The 16,864-nt window shown below is 37.8% G+C and overlaps 2 protein-coding genes across 2 annotated transcripts in view; one reads left to right on the plus strand and one right to left on the minus strand.

Annotated features, from left to right (window-relative positions):
• Window positions 1-16,864, plus strand: part of LOC134822536 (probable 3-ketoacyl-CoA thiolase) — a 32,117-nt gene that overhangs the window by 10,298 nt on the left and 4,955 nt on the right. The window lies entirely within an intron of this gene.
• LOC134823158 (trifunctional enzyme subunit alpha, mitochondrial-like) lies at window positions 8,677-16,443 on the minus strand. Its single transcript, XM_063834506.1, is given in 16 exon segments — window positions 8,677-9,255; window positions 9,517-9,707; window positions 11,087-11,219; window positions 11,336-11,619; window positions 11,825-11,927; window positions 12,049-12,198; window positions 12,447-12,500; window positions 12,502-12,546; window positions 13,574-13,732; window positions 13,961-14,136; window positions 14,347-14,466; window positions 14,619-14,775; window positions 14,967-15,121; window positions 15,590-15,773; window positions 15,896-15,972; window positions 16,294-16,443. Coding segments are annotated over 16 exon segments (2,265 nt in total). The 5' UTR covers window positions 16,370-16,443; the 3' UTR covers window positions 8,677-9,054.

The raw sequence follows: 16,864 nt of genomic DNA on the forward strand, positions 1-16,864 counted from the left end.
AATTAAAGAGACTGTTGTTGTTCTCATGTTCTCTTGTTGTTTTGATTTCTAAATCAAATTGAAACATTATGTGTTTTTTCACACTCGACCCACATGGACTGGTTTTAAAATCCCTATTTCAACGTGTTTAATATTGTTTTATTGATGAGGGCTCAATAATTTATTAGAATATATGGATTAAAAGATTGAAATCATGTTGCATGTTGCCGTAATTTGACTTTGTGCACTTACAGCAGTATGATCAACTCATGTGTTTCATTGCTAAATATATCAGAACTATCAACTATGTGATAGTTTGAACACGGTATTTTTGTTTCGTGCAGCAATTTTCAGTTAAAATGAAAGATCTATTTATATTATTATACAAATGGGCTGGGGTAGTTTGATTTACCTTGTGACTGTAATTAATGTTGTTTTATTAACCGGGGGATATGTTTCATTCCGTGATTTTAAATATATTCATTCTTTCATTATGAATAACCAAATTTTACAAAGTTTCATACCTTCAAAAGGTTTGATATATGAATTCATTTTTATCATATATTTCGATGGTTGTATGATAACGGTTTGTTGAACGTTTTATCATAATGATAGCATTGTAGCATGGAGTATTCATTGTATTAATTTTATGTGAGTGCTACCTGTACCCCTTCAATATTCCAAATTATTAAGTATGTACTTGAATAATGAATTGCATAATTAAAGAGACTGTTGTTGTCTTCTTGCTCTAATAGCTTTTAATTTTTAACTACTACGTAATTTATTTTGATAAATTTGAAACACGAATGAGCAAAGTTTATTCGGGAAATTGTAACGAATTATAGCTTAAATTGGATCATTTTTTTAGTATGTAGATATTATCTGCTCTCATCTAACAACGTATTTACACCGGCATCTCAATATAAACATCTTAATATACACTTGAACTGCCTAATAATAGTTGAAGTTCTATAAATTGAAATTATGCATTTTTATTACCAGTTTTCAGTTCGATAATAAAACATATTGTTTGATTTATAACAAGAAGCAATTTACAAAACAGACAATAAGTGTTTAGTCAGGGACATGGGTGGCTTCGGTTTTTCCGATATTCACTGCTTTGGAGTTGTCTTATCGGTATATTAGGGTATATCACTTTAAATTTGCGTTATCTAAGACTTGCATTTATTGTTCATTGATCTGTTTCTAGTAGAAAGTGCGAAGAATAAAACTTGCATTCCTGCGTCATCTCAAATCTCACGATATGTGAATACCCCGTTAACTGGGTCATATCATAAAAAGAAACTTTTGTTCATTAATGTTGGTGCATCTCGCATGACGCATTTAAAATTATCTACCACAGATGACAGATGTCATGTATTTAAAAATTTCAGAAATGAGATGTGTCCCTTAAACCCACGGATGAGCGCTCGATTCGTAATACAGATTTGAGGAACTCTGACTTATCTGAAATAGACTAATATGCGCGGCTTTTATTGCGCGCATCTTGGGTAAGCGTATTAATTTGAATAATTGCAAATTTTTTTTCGAAATTTGACTGCAGGCATGCCTGCATTTCAGCATCTATATTTTCAAAAATCGTTCAACATTAAGTGTTGTACAAAACAGCAATTCTTTTTAATTAAATTTAAATAATGCTGAAATTAGTGCAGTGAATGCTTTAAAAAAATTTTTTTTCCATTTAAAAAAGATGAATAAAACAACATGCCAAAAATAAATTTGATTTATTTTATTATTTATAAAGTATTTGAATACTATTAAGATCAAAATTTAATTTATATAGATATAGTTAGTATTGCGCGGCGCATCTCTTATTTTCGAACTTTTTACGTATTTATTAAAATCGAGCGCTACGTTGTATTTTACTTTATATATTATATACCTTTATTTGATGCATTCAGTGATAACGGCTGAAGCTGTAATATTCTCGACATTATTTTATGTTGTTTTCTTGATAAACACAAATTCTCTTGTTTTCACGTCCTCTTGTTTTCACGTCCTTTTACATCCTGTACGGCTTTGTATACGATATATTCCAAAAACTCCGGGTTGGTCAACGTTTGTCAAACCATGTCCATCATCAACAGCCAGTCACATCAAGGGGTCGTACCCCCTGCTGTGACTGTTGATGTTGTATCTGTTATATATATTATGGGTATTGTTTTCAAATAACTCAATCATAATCATTAAGTAAAGTCCTCCCCCTCAGTGATTACGTAATGTGTAAACGACCACCATTTCCCTAGCTACAATTTGCATTTCCTTGTATTGCAAAAAGTAGACGTAAAATAAATTTCCTTGTTTCAATGAATTTTTCATACTCGCTTCCTTATTATCGCCGTCGGTGAAAAATTTTTGATACAATACTTAGTATTGCGTATCGATTTTCAGCACACGAATCCGTTTCTCAGCAAAATTGTGTCCCTAAGTGCTGGTTCCTAGCAAGTTCTCAACTTTCTGGAGATGGGTTAATGGGTAGCAGTGCTTTACTTCTATACATGGCACCAATTCTCTTCATGACCTTCCTAATAATATAATCTACATGGCTTTTGAAGTTCAATTTACTATCTAGAATGAGGCCAAGATATTTTGTCTCTTTGCACTCCTTGATTGTGAAAGTTACCTCATTACAATCAATCGTTATTTCATCATGTTGGTCAACAGAATCAAACAATAGGAATTCAGTCTTCTTTTCATTGAGTGATAATTTATTAACACTGAGCCATTTAAAGATTGTCATAAGTTCTATTTTCATGTTTATAAATGTGCTTCTGCAGGTTTGATCAAAGAATAGTGCACCATCATCTGCAAATAGAAAGGGCTTAGATAGGTTACAGGCATAAATGATGTCATTTATGAAGATACTAAATAATATAGGCCCAATGATGCTTCCTTGTGGTACACCATAAAAGAAATTTATGTAAAGTCATATGTTACAGTTATTAAAAAAAGTCAAAATCATTGAACAATTTTGAATATGCAAATTAGATTGAAAAAGAAATAGTAAAAATAAAAATAATACCATTTTAGCACAGGGTAGCACTGGTACCTCGTAAACGGGCTGCATTGGTTGGGGGATGAGCTGTATTGGTTGCTCAGCCTCCCTGCAGCGCTTCCACATGCACACCAATCCTATGATGCTGTGAATAAAGGAGAGAATTATGACTTTGCTAGTATTAAAAGAAATTTATGTAAGGTCATATGTTACAGTTATTAAAAAAAGTCAAAATCATTGAAAATTTTTGAATATGCAAATTAGATTGAAAAAGAAATAGTAAAAATAAAAATAATACCATTTTAGCACAGGGTAGAGCACTGGTACCTGGTAAACGGGCTGCATTGGTTGGGGGATGAGCTGCATTGGTTGCTCAGCCTCCCTGCAGCGCTTCCACATGCACACCAATCCTATGATGCTGTGAATAAAGGAGAGAATTATGACTTTGCTAGTATTAAAAGAAATTTATGTAAGGTCATATGTTACAGTTATTAAAAAAAGTCAAAATCATTGAACAATTTTGAATATGCAACTTAGATCGAAAAAGAAATAGTAAAAATAAAAATAAATACCATTTTAGCACAGGGTAGAGCACCAACCCGAGCATCACGAGCAGTGCCGCTATTATGATTAATAATTTCTGTTCATACACGTGTGAGGTTCTTGTAAGTGAATGAGGAACAACTTACAATGAACTGTATTACATAGAATAACCTAAGGGGGGATGTCGTTAGATAACAGTATATAAAATAGGCTGACACACGGATATTGTCATGATCTGTCATGGATTGTGATTTGAATGAATGAGTGAGTTTATAAACAATGAGTGAGTTTTAACGATGCAATGATTAATGATTATCTGTAAAGAAGGTTGTTTAGAACTCACGAGCCATGAAAAGTATACGATTCGTTAGATTATTTTATTTTAATTTTTTTAAATAATTGATTTATATTTGACTATTCATGTATTCATAATATGAAACGTGAATTCTGATAATATATTGATCATACTAATGGTAGATTGAGGTTTAACAATACAATTGTTAAAATACAGTTTGCATTCAGTAGGGAATTAATCAATAATATTCAAACAATATACACATAATATAGCAATGGCCAATTGGCTGACTATAAGGTCATGGCCTGAACTTTAATAGTCAAGTGATGCTAAAGCAGAGCACAAATATGTAATAAGTTAATAGATAAAAATACTGATTCAATGATTAAAATTATAGCTGTGAGTGTCAATAAATTACTGTGTCATAAAAAAAGGAACGATGTACACGTGATCTGAGATACCAATATCTCAATATCAAAAGGATAGTGTCTAGAAACATTCATAGTCCATGGTGGCAGGTATCAAGTTAAACGAAGTTACACTGACTGGCAATGTATACGATTGCCGTCTCCCTCTCTCACCCCTGACCGCTATCAGGGTGCTCCTGAGGATTGAGAATCTAATCCTGGTGCGCATGTAACACATAATAGCCGCATAGTCTTCTCCTCTCTTCTGGGATAGTTTTTCAGCGAGTCTCTTGTGGTATCTTGTGGCTTGTGGACCCCATCCGCCATTTGTTGAGTATATAAGTGGGGTAAAGGTGCCTTTTTCCACCTGGATGATTCTGTTGTTGTACTTTTTCATTTTCCTCATTTCATGAGCTTTATAGATCTGTTCCATATCTTTTTTGACATATGTGGGTGAGTTGGGGTGGGTAACACAGACATCAAAGAATGTTCGTTCAAATGTGCTCCAGAGACCTCGTGAGGATACATCAGGTGCAGCTCTATCAGCATTGGTACCAACAATTTCTTCATTATCAAGGGGTATCAATGCTGGCTCAGTCACTACATCTCTGCATACTTCACGCTGCATTCAGTAGGGATGGAACAAGTTTTCATATGATATTCTACCGGACATTCATTTGATCCGGCAAGTTTTTGAATATCACCACGGCACCACAAATTCTCTTTGGAAGGATCAGGGAGTGATTCTCTGTATCAGTTCGCTTGGATTCATCTCCCCATGTTCGGAAAATCCCGCTACACCTTCTCACCGGGACTAATTTAAAGTACCAATATTAATGCTCCACGCCACTCCAGCTCCTACTAAATCGCTCGCCCAAATTTTAAGAAAATTCTTGTGAAAAGGCCCTTTTATTATTTTAGGCATGAAAGTCATTTAGATCGGTGTATTTTTGGACGCTGATTCCGAATCACCCCCTGACGTAGGGTTAAAATGCTTCCCTGGAGAGTTATGGGCAAAAAACCGTTTTGGTGACGTGACAGGCTAGTAAAACGTGAATTCGATTATTTAGGGCTCGGGTTAGGGTTTTGGTTAAGATTATGGATAGCTTCGGGGTTATGTTTAGGGTTAGGGTTGGGATTAGGGTTTATGTAAAACCGTTGATTCACGATGTCAATCCTTCGCATCTCGCCGATCTGCATATGTGGTTGCGAGAAGCATTATTTGATGCGCGCGCGACCCAGTAGTGCATCGCGCTACAAGTAAAACCGTTTTGTACGGCTGCAAAACCAAAAAAACCAAAGTCACGTGAAATTTTTGGGCGAGCGATTTAGTAAAAGCCCGCCACTCCAGTACTTTGATAATGACAACAGATTTACCAATCAGAGGTGTTATGAAGTATTGATTCAGTACTCGTCACTAGTGTTCACATGCCTCGACCACAATTCAACCATCTGAATCTCTACAGTATGCTGTAGCGTTTCTACGATATTACAGCCGGGTTGTAGGTTTACAACCTACCAGGACGCGCGCCGAGTTGGAACAGATATTTTACGAGTATCACCCGTTTTGCTCTAACCAGAGCCCTCTCGCTTGCAGTAGCGCGCGACCGCCGTAGCGCGCGTCACGCAGTACGCGTAGGCACATGGCTATGTGAATCACCCGTTTAACAGCCGGGGAGCCGCGCACTCGTGCGCGGCGGGTCATACAACGTTGAACGTATGACTTGTTCTATCCAGAGCCCGTGCGCTTGCAGTAGCGCGCGCCCACCTAACGGCCTGACTTGTGAAACAAGCGCGCCCGAAGTCAGAAGTGGCGCGAAAGCACATGGTTAGGTGAAACGTATGACAATAATTAAATTCAGTTAGTGAGTTATGTCCATTTTAACTTTTACGTTAAGACTGTGGACTGGATCTGGAGGAGTCTTTTTAGGGCCTACGAAATAATTTCCACCGGTATTTTGTTGTACTTGTAGGTTTACAACCTACCAGGACGCGCGCCGAGTTGGACTCGTGGACGGTCCTGTTCCAATATAATATGTATCACCCGTTAAACAGGTTCTAATCCGATGTATCAGAGTTACTTCAGCTGGTGGGTTATGTCCAATTTAAGGGTACGGCCAGAAAACCTTACTGGCTGGGGCTCAACTTCGAAAGTAAAAGAGATGGCCGAGACTTCCAGTTTTTTGCAAAATGCTCGCCTCATAAACAATAAAAATAACGTTTTCTCCCGAGGAGGAAAATTAGGCTTAGGGATATTATATTGAAAATTTTGAGTTATCCCGAAAAGTATGATTTTGGCCGAATTTAAAAGCTCGCAGCTTTCTAACTTTGCAAATTAATGTGGTTGTCATGACTCTCTGGCTGAATTCATATTGTAAAACGCTTGTAGCGCGATGCACTACTGGGTCGCGCGCGCATCCAATATAAATGCTTCTCGCAACCACTTATGCAGATTGGCGAGATGCGAAGGATTGACATCGTCAATCAAGTAAAACGCTTACCTGGGGACCTCAGGCTATCATGTTCATTAACGAATAGAGATTCGGCGGAATCAGGAATGACAGTAAGGCTGAGCGCGGCCCAGTAAGTAAAACGCGTGCGAGCAACGACCTTAATGTCACGTGCGACGACAAATATGCGACGACAATTATGCTATTGAAAAATTATCACCTCTTGTAACATGGCCAGCCAGTAAGATTTCCTGGGTAAGAATGGATCTGGAAGTGGAGAGTCATTTTAAGGCCTACGAAATAATTGGATTTTACTAATTCACTCGCCAGCGCGCTATCACGTGTTTTTAATGCTGCAATGATTCTAGACTTTTCAATAGTTTTAAGGTTCAAAATTAAACATTAACGTGCGAGGTTGCGGTACTTTCTTTAATTATGCTTTCTAGTCAGGTTTACAACTCGGTGTTACATTGGTTTTCGTCCTGGTCGACAATGCAAAATACGAAACAGTAAACAGTGTCACATAGAAAAGTACTAAAATCATACATTTTTGTTGGATGCATGTAGCTCTCATGACATTGAAACCATAAAAAAGCTTACGATAAGGTTGACCATTGTTAATTGTTAATGATCTGGCCCGGCGCGCGCTACTTCGTAGCTCTTGCCATCGGGCCCTTAACGTTTCGAGAAGAAAGCGGCGCGCGCTACTTCGAAGAAACTTAGACGAGTAACATCCGTCAAACGATAAGGGTATCACTTTAAGGTAAATGACAGATGACAGAGATATTCAACAAACTGCAGGCGATAGGTTTATCAGAAGGCAGTGAAAAAGAGGAAGGAACAAAAGTTTGTATCTGATCTCAATCACACGCCAGCGCGCTATATCACGCGCACGTGACTTAAACACTGCAATATCATTGGTCATCTTTATATCCAATGCGAAAACAAAATAGCGCGCGTTTCCTATAATCCATGGCGAGTGAATTAGTGAAACCGGTATAAGTATATGCAAATAAAATAACACTCAGTGAACTGAAGCTCAGATTAAACGTAACTGTCTGAGCACTGAGTGTCTTTAATTTCTCCGTTAAAAGCACCATTATTTATACCGTATTAGTAGCTTTTGTAAAGGTGCCTCGAAAGTAATTTAAACGATTCCCGGATCCCCACTCCACACTCCCCGTTGAAGTTTGATCGACACACGCTGATAGGTCATCTAAATAGTTCAGAATCAACTTCAAGCACGAGCGTGCTGAATCACTCAACAGTCGATCTTGGAGATTTTTCTATAAGGGCCCCCGAAAGTTGAAACCAACTTGAATCGATATATTTTCGGATGCTGATTCCGAATCACCCCACATGAGATAAGGTTAAAATGCTCTCCTGGCGAAAAAACTGTCTCGATCACTTGATATGACCGTATAGTATATTAGGGAGTTGGTATAATTTCTCGTTGGGCCTTACTGGGCCGCGCTCAGCCTGTCATTCCGCCTAATCTCTATATGTTAATGAACATAATAGCCTGGGGTCCCCAGGTAAGTTGGGCCTGGGGTTAGAGCATATGCTTTTGTTAGGGTTAGGATCAGGTTAGAGCGTTAGTGTTTTGAACAGCCGTTCAGGGTCTGCTAGAGGACAGGTTGAAAAAGTCACTTGACAGTCGAGTGATTAATCATCATCCCTTCAAGCAAGTTAAAGAACTATTTCAATCGTATCAAATTGTGCAATGATTTGTCGCAAAGCCTGTAGCAGATAAGTCGACTTTTTGCCCGTAAGGCCTACTACTAGTATAAGTAGTATCGCCCGCAAGCGAAGATATTTACTCGTAATGGCACTAAATGCTAGAAACTAAACAGTAACAGTCTTCATTTCGGTCAAATTCACTTAAATATTCGCTCATCATGAACTTATATTAGTAGTATTATATTAGTACGTACAAAGATATTATGTTAATCAATGATCAAGACCAGCTTAAATGTTAAATTCAAAGTTACTCATCAACTTAATGGAATGGACTTTGTCTTCGCTTTGAAGAACACATGAAATGTGGCAAGATGAACTTGATTTTGAAATTAAACAATATCTCAACTAGCAAAAGTTGGTTTAGCCACAATCTGATGGAACATTATTAGCTGAATAAATAACTCAACCAATGATTAACAAATTGAAAATGCCCTAACATTCTTCACTTAACTATCATAAAACTGATGAGGTAAAATGTGACACCAACTGATGAATATTATTGTGCAAAAATGTAAGCGGTAGATGGTAATAGAATTAGAAAAAACAACATTTAAACGTATATCGTACAATTAGCATGGCATCATTATAAATTAACCTAATTAAAAATGAGTTGATAGTAACACATTAACTAGACATGAACTTTTTGCCGGAGTTGGCGTAATCTATTACAATCTGAGCCGGCTCGAATCTGAAACCTAGAGAATCCTGGTATCCCCTCATCTTGTCAACAAATGCTTGTGCTCCGTATGTGTCGAGGAATTGGAATGGACCGCCGCGTTGGGGACAGTGACCGATACCGAATATGAGACCAATATTACCGTCAACCTGCCGAGAGAAGATCATTATAACATAGGGTTTAAACAAAGTGTTTAAAAACTCATGGTACCCAAGTTCTAGTAAACACTATCAACATTGAGATTAATTTTATCGAAAAATTCGACCCAAAAACAGGCCTACTTGGCCATTGGGCCTGTATTACACAAATGAGAACTCTTAAAACTGCTTGGTGATGGTTCGTACCAACTCTTCCACTTAAACTACGAATTTAAACTAAAACCAAACTGCAAATTCCGAACAAACACTAACGGGATTAGCGATGATATCTTCCTGCAGACAAAGAGCGGCCTCGTTCACTGATCTAAGATACGTCCTCCACTGGACGTCCTCTCCTTGGGGAGCAACTTGTCCCTCTTTCTTGTATCTGTCCATTATCTTCTGTGCTACAGGGTTCACGGGTCTGGTTCCGCCCTTTGTGGAGCTGCGGTACAGGAATATTCCTGAAGGGAATTCGTTAGTCAATTTGATATAAAAAGAAAGGAGGGAGAGGACGCGAACAAGGTTTTCAGGATTAACCGTGGATTAAGAGTTTATGAAATTGTCGAAGTTCTGATGACAAACATTAAGGCTGGTTGCCCCACCACTATAACTACCCCGAATATATTTAACCGTGAGTCCGTGATTGTTTACACACAGGAGAAGTGCTGTTAGTACAACTGATATGATACATATTTTAAGGAACATACATCAATTCGTATGAGGACGTGTCGATAGCAACTTGTTTGGCGTTTTTCTCACTAACATTTTGATCACTGAGATTATTCTACATTGTTCGATTTTCACCATGTATTTGCTTCTAGCAAGTCTCTTCAGTTTGATGGCCTAAAAGCTTTATTCACAAACTTTTAAACTTTAAACTTTCATTCCCCTCAGTAAGCATGAACACACTAAATATTGTGGGGTTCTGTCTCACTCTAAGTGTGGGGTTGTCTTGTAAATGTGCGCCCATCGAACTCAAAAAAGAGTTCTGTGAAGACCCTGATTTACCGGTCGTTGAAATCAGGATTGTGAGAGAGGTAAAGTCAGCGAGTAACCTTCAAGAATTAACTGTGGAGGCGAAAGTTATATCCATAATGAGGCAAGGAACCGACGTGAAAAGTTTAAGAGGGCAAAAGATCTATCTCATCACCAAAAAGTCGGCAGCGGAGTGTGGCAGAGCTTATGACTTCAAAGCTAAAAAGAAGTTTATCATGAGATGGCCCCGTGATCCTGGATTTTACCGTAACAAAATACGCACGAGGATAAATTCTTGCCAGTTCTTTCCAAGTTCAACAAAGAAGAGATACTTGAAAAATAAAGCGAAATGTTAGTATAAAGCGAGGGAAAAAAGTAAACATAAGATTGTAATTTTTTAAAAGAGTGTAAACTTTTTTTGTATTGATAGATTTATTTTCATTAAAACTGTAGCTGTACTGCTTATTTATTGAATATGAAATTGAGAGTTGAAGGTAATTAGTGCGTAGTTCTGTATAATTTTTGTCCATAAAGGATGTAAAATTAGTGTAAGTTTCCGCCTTATTTATAATTAAACATTAATTAAACACAGAAGTACACAACAAGGGTACATTTGTAAACTTCTCAGCTAACTAATACTCTACAGTATCTACAGTCTACATATACAGTATACACCGTTCTTATTGGCCATTGAGTTTAAGGACTAAAAAAGCGGATCCACCGAAAATCGAGATACATCAGACAGTTATTGTTTGTTAAGAAATGTTGATAACAACCTTATACAGTATACAACCAACAGAGTTACAGAAGATTTAATCAACAAAACAGTAATACAGTGAAAGGAAGCTAAAAATGTAGGACCCACCTTTACCACTCTTACGTCCCAAACAACCAGCCTCCACCAACTCCTCAATAACCCTGGGATCTCCAGCACTGATCCTCTCTCCGAACACCTCCAGGAAGTACTTTGTTACCTTGTACGCCACGTCAATACCAACCTGGAAGAGAGATGGGTCTGAATATTTTATCCAAAGTTGAAGTTGACGTCTGACTTGTGTATTTTTTATAAAAATAGCCTAAATGTATATAGAAATCCCTGAAGTTATCTCCCTACCTCGTCAACAAGGGTAGCACCTCCAACTGGCCAGCCAAACTTAACAAACAGCTTGTCCAGATCAGTAGGACTAGTACCCTCCTGAATACAAGCGAACGCCTCCCCCATCAGGGCGCCAATAACTCGTGTTGTGTAAAAGCCAGGTCCGTCCTTTACAACAATAACGGTTTTCTTCTGTTTGAGTCCCACTTCCACTGCTGCAGCGGTGGTTTCCTTGCTCGTCTGATCTGTTGTGATTATCTCTAACAGTGGCATCTTGTCCACGGGGGAGAAGTAGTGCATTCCTGTGAGGTGAGAAGTGGTTAAGTTTCGGTTGGCAAATATTAATGATGCATACTAAATTGCACCAAGATGTAAGATTGATAGGTTTCAATGAGTTTTATGTTAGCATTATAGTAACCATACCCAGGTTTAGAATGAAAACTTGGGACATAATATTTTGGAAAGACAGGATTGATACGATAATATTAAAAGTGCTAGGGTGCTCACCAATGAAGTTCTCTGGTCGGACACTAGCTTTAGCAAGGTCGCCGATGGGAAGAGCTGATGTGTTACTGGCGAATATACAGTGGTCTGGTGTTGCAGCTTCTACCTAGATCGGATAAGAGTTTAGTATTCCACACAGGTCCAGATATAATTGCAGACATCGTGGTTATCTTAATATGAAAACTAGTATAAGTAACTACTGGTTTACAAAAAAAGGGGTTACACACCTCTTTAATGATACGATGTTTCAGGTTGATATCTTCAAAGACAGCCTCTATAACGATATCAACATCTTTGAAACTACTGTAATCAACTTCGGTGTGAAGGGATGACATCAGCTTATCACAATCAAATTGGGACATCTTCTTCCTCTTCACCTGTAGTCGGAGGGTTTCAACTTGTTGCCAACATTTCAAATGTGGTATTGTACGTAATGACTAATGATAACTAACCAGGTTTTGTTTTTTTACCCACAAATTGTATAACTGCAGTTGATTTACAATCTCGTAGATTAATAATGCATATCGCACACAAGTAGATCTAGGTTGTCATAAAATATAAAACTTATAGAGATAAGAGATTGAAGAAACATAACGTCAATCTGCCAAATGTCAAAACTGCAAACCTTCTTCTGGAAGACATCTCTGACCATGTCCTCTCCTTTACTGAGAGCAGGTATCCGACACATCCTTCAGGATCACTTTAGGGAACTTGTCTAAACTCACCTGGGGGACAAATAACGTCACTATCTAGTTCAGAAAGATAGTTGATCTAGATACACGAGGAGAACTATCTAACCTGAATCCTGATTACAGAGTAGATTCAGGTTAGAGTGGCTGTATATCCCGGGGGTTATGCTAATTGGTAGAAACTAGAGGGATTGCGCATAATTATCCCTAAAATGCAAAGCTTGTTTCAGGTAGAAGTCAGGACTCAGGTCGTATGATACTTGGCTGTTTTGCTACATGGTATAATGTGTACCTGTGCAGTGTGCAGTGTGTAGTGTGTACGTCACATACGTCCAAATAGGTTTGAGGTGGCACTGCCATCGCACATTTAGGAAATACAGTCATGTACTTTAACAGAATAATATATACGCATATAACACCTTTATTTCCTTGTTTCCTTATCTTAAAAGGTAAATCTGGTTAAGTTTCTACTGAAACTTCGCTGTAGTCGTCACGAAAAATTTTCCTTAGTGTCAAGTTACATCAACTCAGCTCCCGGCCCGTGGAACAGTTTGTTCCCGTTGTGGACCAGATATATTGGAAATATTGTAGATCAAATAAAAGGCAAATCTGGTTAAGTTTCTACTAAAACTTCGATGTAGTCGTCACGAAATATTCTCGTTAGTGTCAAGTTACATCAGCTCAGCTTCCATGGAACAGTTTGTTCCCGATTTGGAGCAGATATAATAGAAATATTGCATATCAATCATGTAATGCCAATTGCGGATCACATTAGAGATGATCAGTATTCGGTACTCACAACATAATCTACGGTATTTTCATAACTTAGATATTTGTGAACAGGCTCATACCAATGGCATAGAATGGAGAAAAATGGCATAAAATTGTACAAATGGCATACGTTTTTATGGCATAAATGGAAATTTTTATTGTCCAATTCTCCATTATGCCATTTATGCCATTGGTACCCCCCCCCCCCCCCCCCCGCTAGGGTCATACTTATTATGAGTTATGCAGCAAATGCAATAAAATTTATTTGGAGTGGAAAACAAAACAAACTCACAGTAGCAACGCCAGCACCCATCAAACCAGCGCCCAATACGGCCATGTTTTGGGGCATCCTTTCTGGTTTTCCGTAGTGGTTCTTCTCACAAGCTTGCTTCCCGAAGAAAATGCTCTGCAGAGCTCGGCTTTCGTCAGTCATCGCTAAATCTCCAAAGTTCTGGGAGAGAAGAGGTGTCATTTAAGAAGAATCTAAACATCTGTGGACTTTTATTGGATCAAGAAAATTAATGTGATGTAATATGAATGAAAATAAGATTGGTATTAGTTAATCGGTACTGACCAGTGATTATCATCTAACAAAAACAGCATTTTATCAGTTCAATCAACAAATTATTATTTATAATATAATCTCCGCGATTAAGTAAACAACGAAACTCCAGCTCACCTCACACTCCCTGGCGTACCCAGTAGATGGGCTCTCCAACCCGTTCTTCACTGAGTCAATGATCTTCAGTGGGGAAGGGTACAGACCGTGTGTCTTCTTCATTACCTCCTTTGTCGCTGTCTTGAACACATAGTTCCGCACATACTTATTTTTCAAGGGTAGATTGTATGACAGACCTGGAGGGAACATGTTTAAGAGTCATAAAAAAGAAAAATATTTTCAAGATCAAATAGTAACCGTAGTTACAGAAGTTCAACATTAGAGGTGGAACAAAATTGTTTGGTTATCGATCAAAGTGAGGAGAATGACTATTCTGAAATCTTGATCTAAGTTTAATGTCTACAATAAATTGTTCATTTTTGTGTTTGTAAAGCTCTTAACCTTTCATTCCTGACTTTGTCTCTTGGGTTTCTTCAGAGTTCCGTCAGCTAGTTGCCTAGCAACATCTGCTGCACAACTCTCAAGATAATCGTGACTTAGAGTTTTAGGGTCTTTCACACCAGGACCTATGAAATGTTTAATTTTATCTCATTAAGCTATCAGAAACTGCAAAGTTTGGTAAAGTATGTAATGCAAGTTAAACAACTTCGTGAAGTAGGGGAGAGGATTGGAATAATTACATAACTTCAATTCACGAAAAAGTTTCTGAAAAGCTTACCTAATGATTTGATGACCAAATCCACAAGTCCGAGCTTCTTGGCTTGTTTGGCATTCTTTCCAGCGCCTGTCAGCATCATGGGTAGAGCGTTAGGAAGGCCTATCAGTGGTGGTAGACGTTGGGTACCTCCTGACCCGGGCAATAGACCCAACATTACCTGAAAAGGGAACATGTTTACCAGTTGTTATGGGGTAGGGAGAAGCTATGCAACAATGAGTGGAAACTGAGCAAGAGGGTAAAAATTGTATTGGAAACTATTTGGAGCCTGTACGCCCATTTATAAGGTGCTACTGAATATCAATACACTTTTGTTAGTCCTGATTAAAGTTGGGTGATGATTAAAGGTACCTCTGGAAGAGCTAGAGAGGTCTTCTTTGTATCCAGTGCAACACGATAATGACATGCCAGTGCAATCTCAAGACCACCTCCCATGCAGCTACCAGCTATAGCAGCCACTACTGGTTTCTTGCAGTCCTCCATCTGTTGCATGAACTCCTGGCCACCTGCAAGGCAATTATGTGCATATTAGTTTTTAAAATTTAGAAAAAAATATTGCATTTTGCTAAACAAGAGCAACCAGCTTGAAATGTAACTATCGAGTTTCAACCCGGTGTATGTGACATCAATATTACTGATAAGCTATACTCCATATTTTATTTTCCATACAAGACTGAGTCTTTGAGATTTAAAATTGGTTTAGTCAAGTAGGCAGCGGAATTTTGTTTTCATCACGTTAGTGTTACCTGTCTCCTGAATCTGTGAGCAGTTTGTCATCTAATAATTTTATTACATCCATCTATTCTACTAAGTTTAACAGGATTTTGATATCATATTATTATGTAATCATATTTTTTGTAAAACAGTTATTAGAAATGCCGGCACCGTCCAGGTCCCATCCAATCAACCAATAAAGAATCAGTAGTCAAATCTAGGGTGAAAGAGGATCAAGAACGATAACTTTACAAGCTTACCTTTAGACAATTCCATAATTTCTTCTTTAGACTCGCATGCTGCAAGCATTTTGATATCTGCACCAGCTATAAAACAGTCTGGTTTGGCTGACATGAAAACCATACTTTTAACTTCTGGGTTATCTCTCAGCTCTATGAAAGCTTCCTTACAATCGAAGCTGAACTCTTCGTTCAAAGCATTTACCTGAAAATAAGAATGTGAACAAAAAGTTGTATATTCTGCAGTAAATCTTCACCTTTTTTAGATTTATGAGAACTACGAAAGCAAAACAAGCACAGCACACAAGTATTTGATAATAAACATACCTTAGATCCCGGAGTGTCAAATTTAAGGATCCCAACACCATTTCTGATGCTTGTTTCGCAATGTTTGTTGGTTAAACCTGCAAAAAAAGAAGCGGGTAATAGAGGTGGAACGGTATGTTGAGATATGGAATATACATAATATGCATATCCATGATATCCCACAACTACAAGTTACACAACCATACATCGTTACACACAGTACCGGATCCAGATTATGTATATGACTGTTAAAGGTTAATAAGATAACTAGGATAATAAACAAGCAAATATTTTATCAGAAAAACTCGATCTTTTTCAAAACTGTTGTCACTTGTCTGCTAGTGAACGATAAATCAGTCAATGAAATGGCGTACTTAACACCTAGCCTAATGATTAAAACATGAAACAAGTTCACAAACCTCGAGTACAAATCTTGTTCCGGAGATGTCTCACATGGTTCACTGAGTTCTTGAATGGTCGAAATCCGTGTAACATGGTTCAAACTGATACAAACAAGTCAGATTATCATGGACGATATAAAGCAAGACGCAACAAACTGGACGTTGCTAGAATGTATGGTTGAGAAGTACAACTACCGAATCCAGCGCGCAACAGGCGTTCGATGCAGAACGCCTGCTAAAAAGAGAGTATATTGTAGGCATTGGCGAAGTCCACACGCTACATTTATTCAACAATTTGTCCTCTTACGTACGTTGCTGCACGACTCTTATCGATTCTTATCTGATGTTTTGAATCAAATATATAGCCTTACTACCTATCAGAGTTTAAGTTCGTTGTAGGCTACGTTCGAATTTTCGATTAAACATTAAATTCAAGCTATTTTACACTTAAAACTCTTACAGAAAGGTAAATACTTTTTACGCTATTCGGATATCGCAGTTTTAATGTTAATAACATGTATTTCAAATGTATCCTTCAGTTATATCATCTGTTTAAATTATAGACTCAAGTGTTCTTATAGTTCCATCG

This window comes from Bolinopsis microptera, chromosome 11 (assembly GCF_026151205.1).
Source record: "Bolinopsis microptera isolate Bmic1 chromosome 11, MBARI_Bmic_1.0, whole genome shotgun sequence".
Taxonomy (NCBI): Eukaryota; Metazoa; Ctenophora; class Tentaculata; order Lobata; family Bolinopsidae; genus Bolinopsis; species Bolinopsis microptera.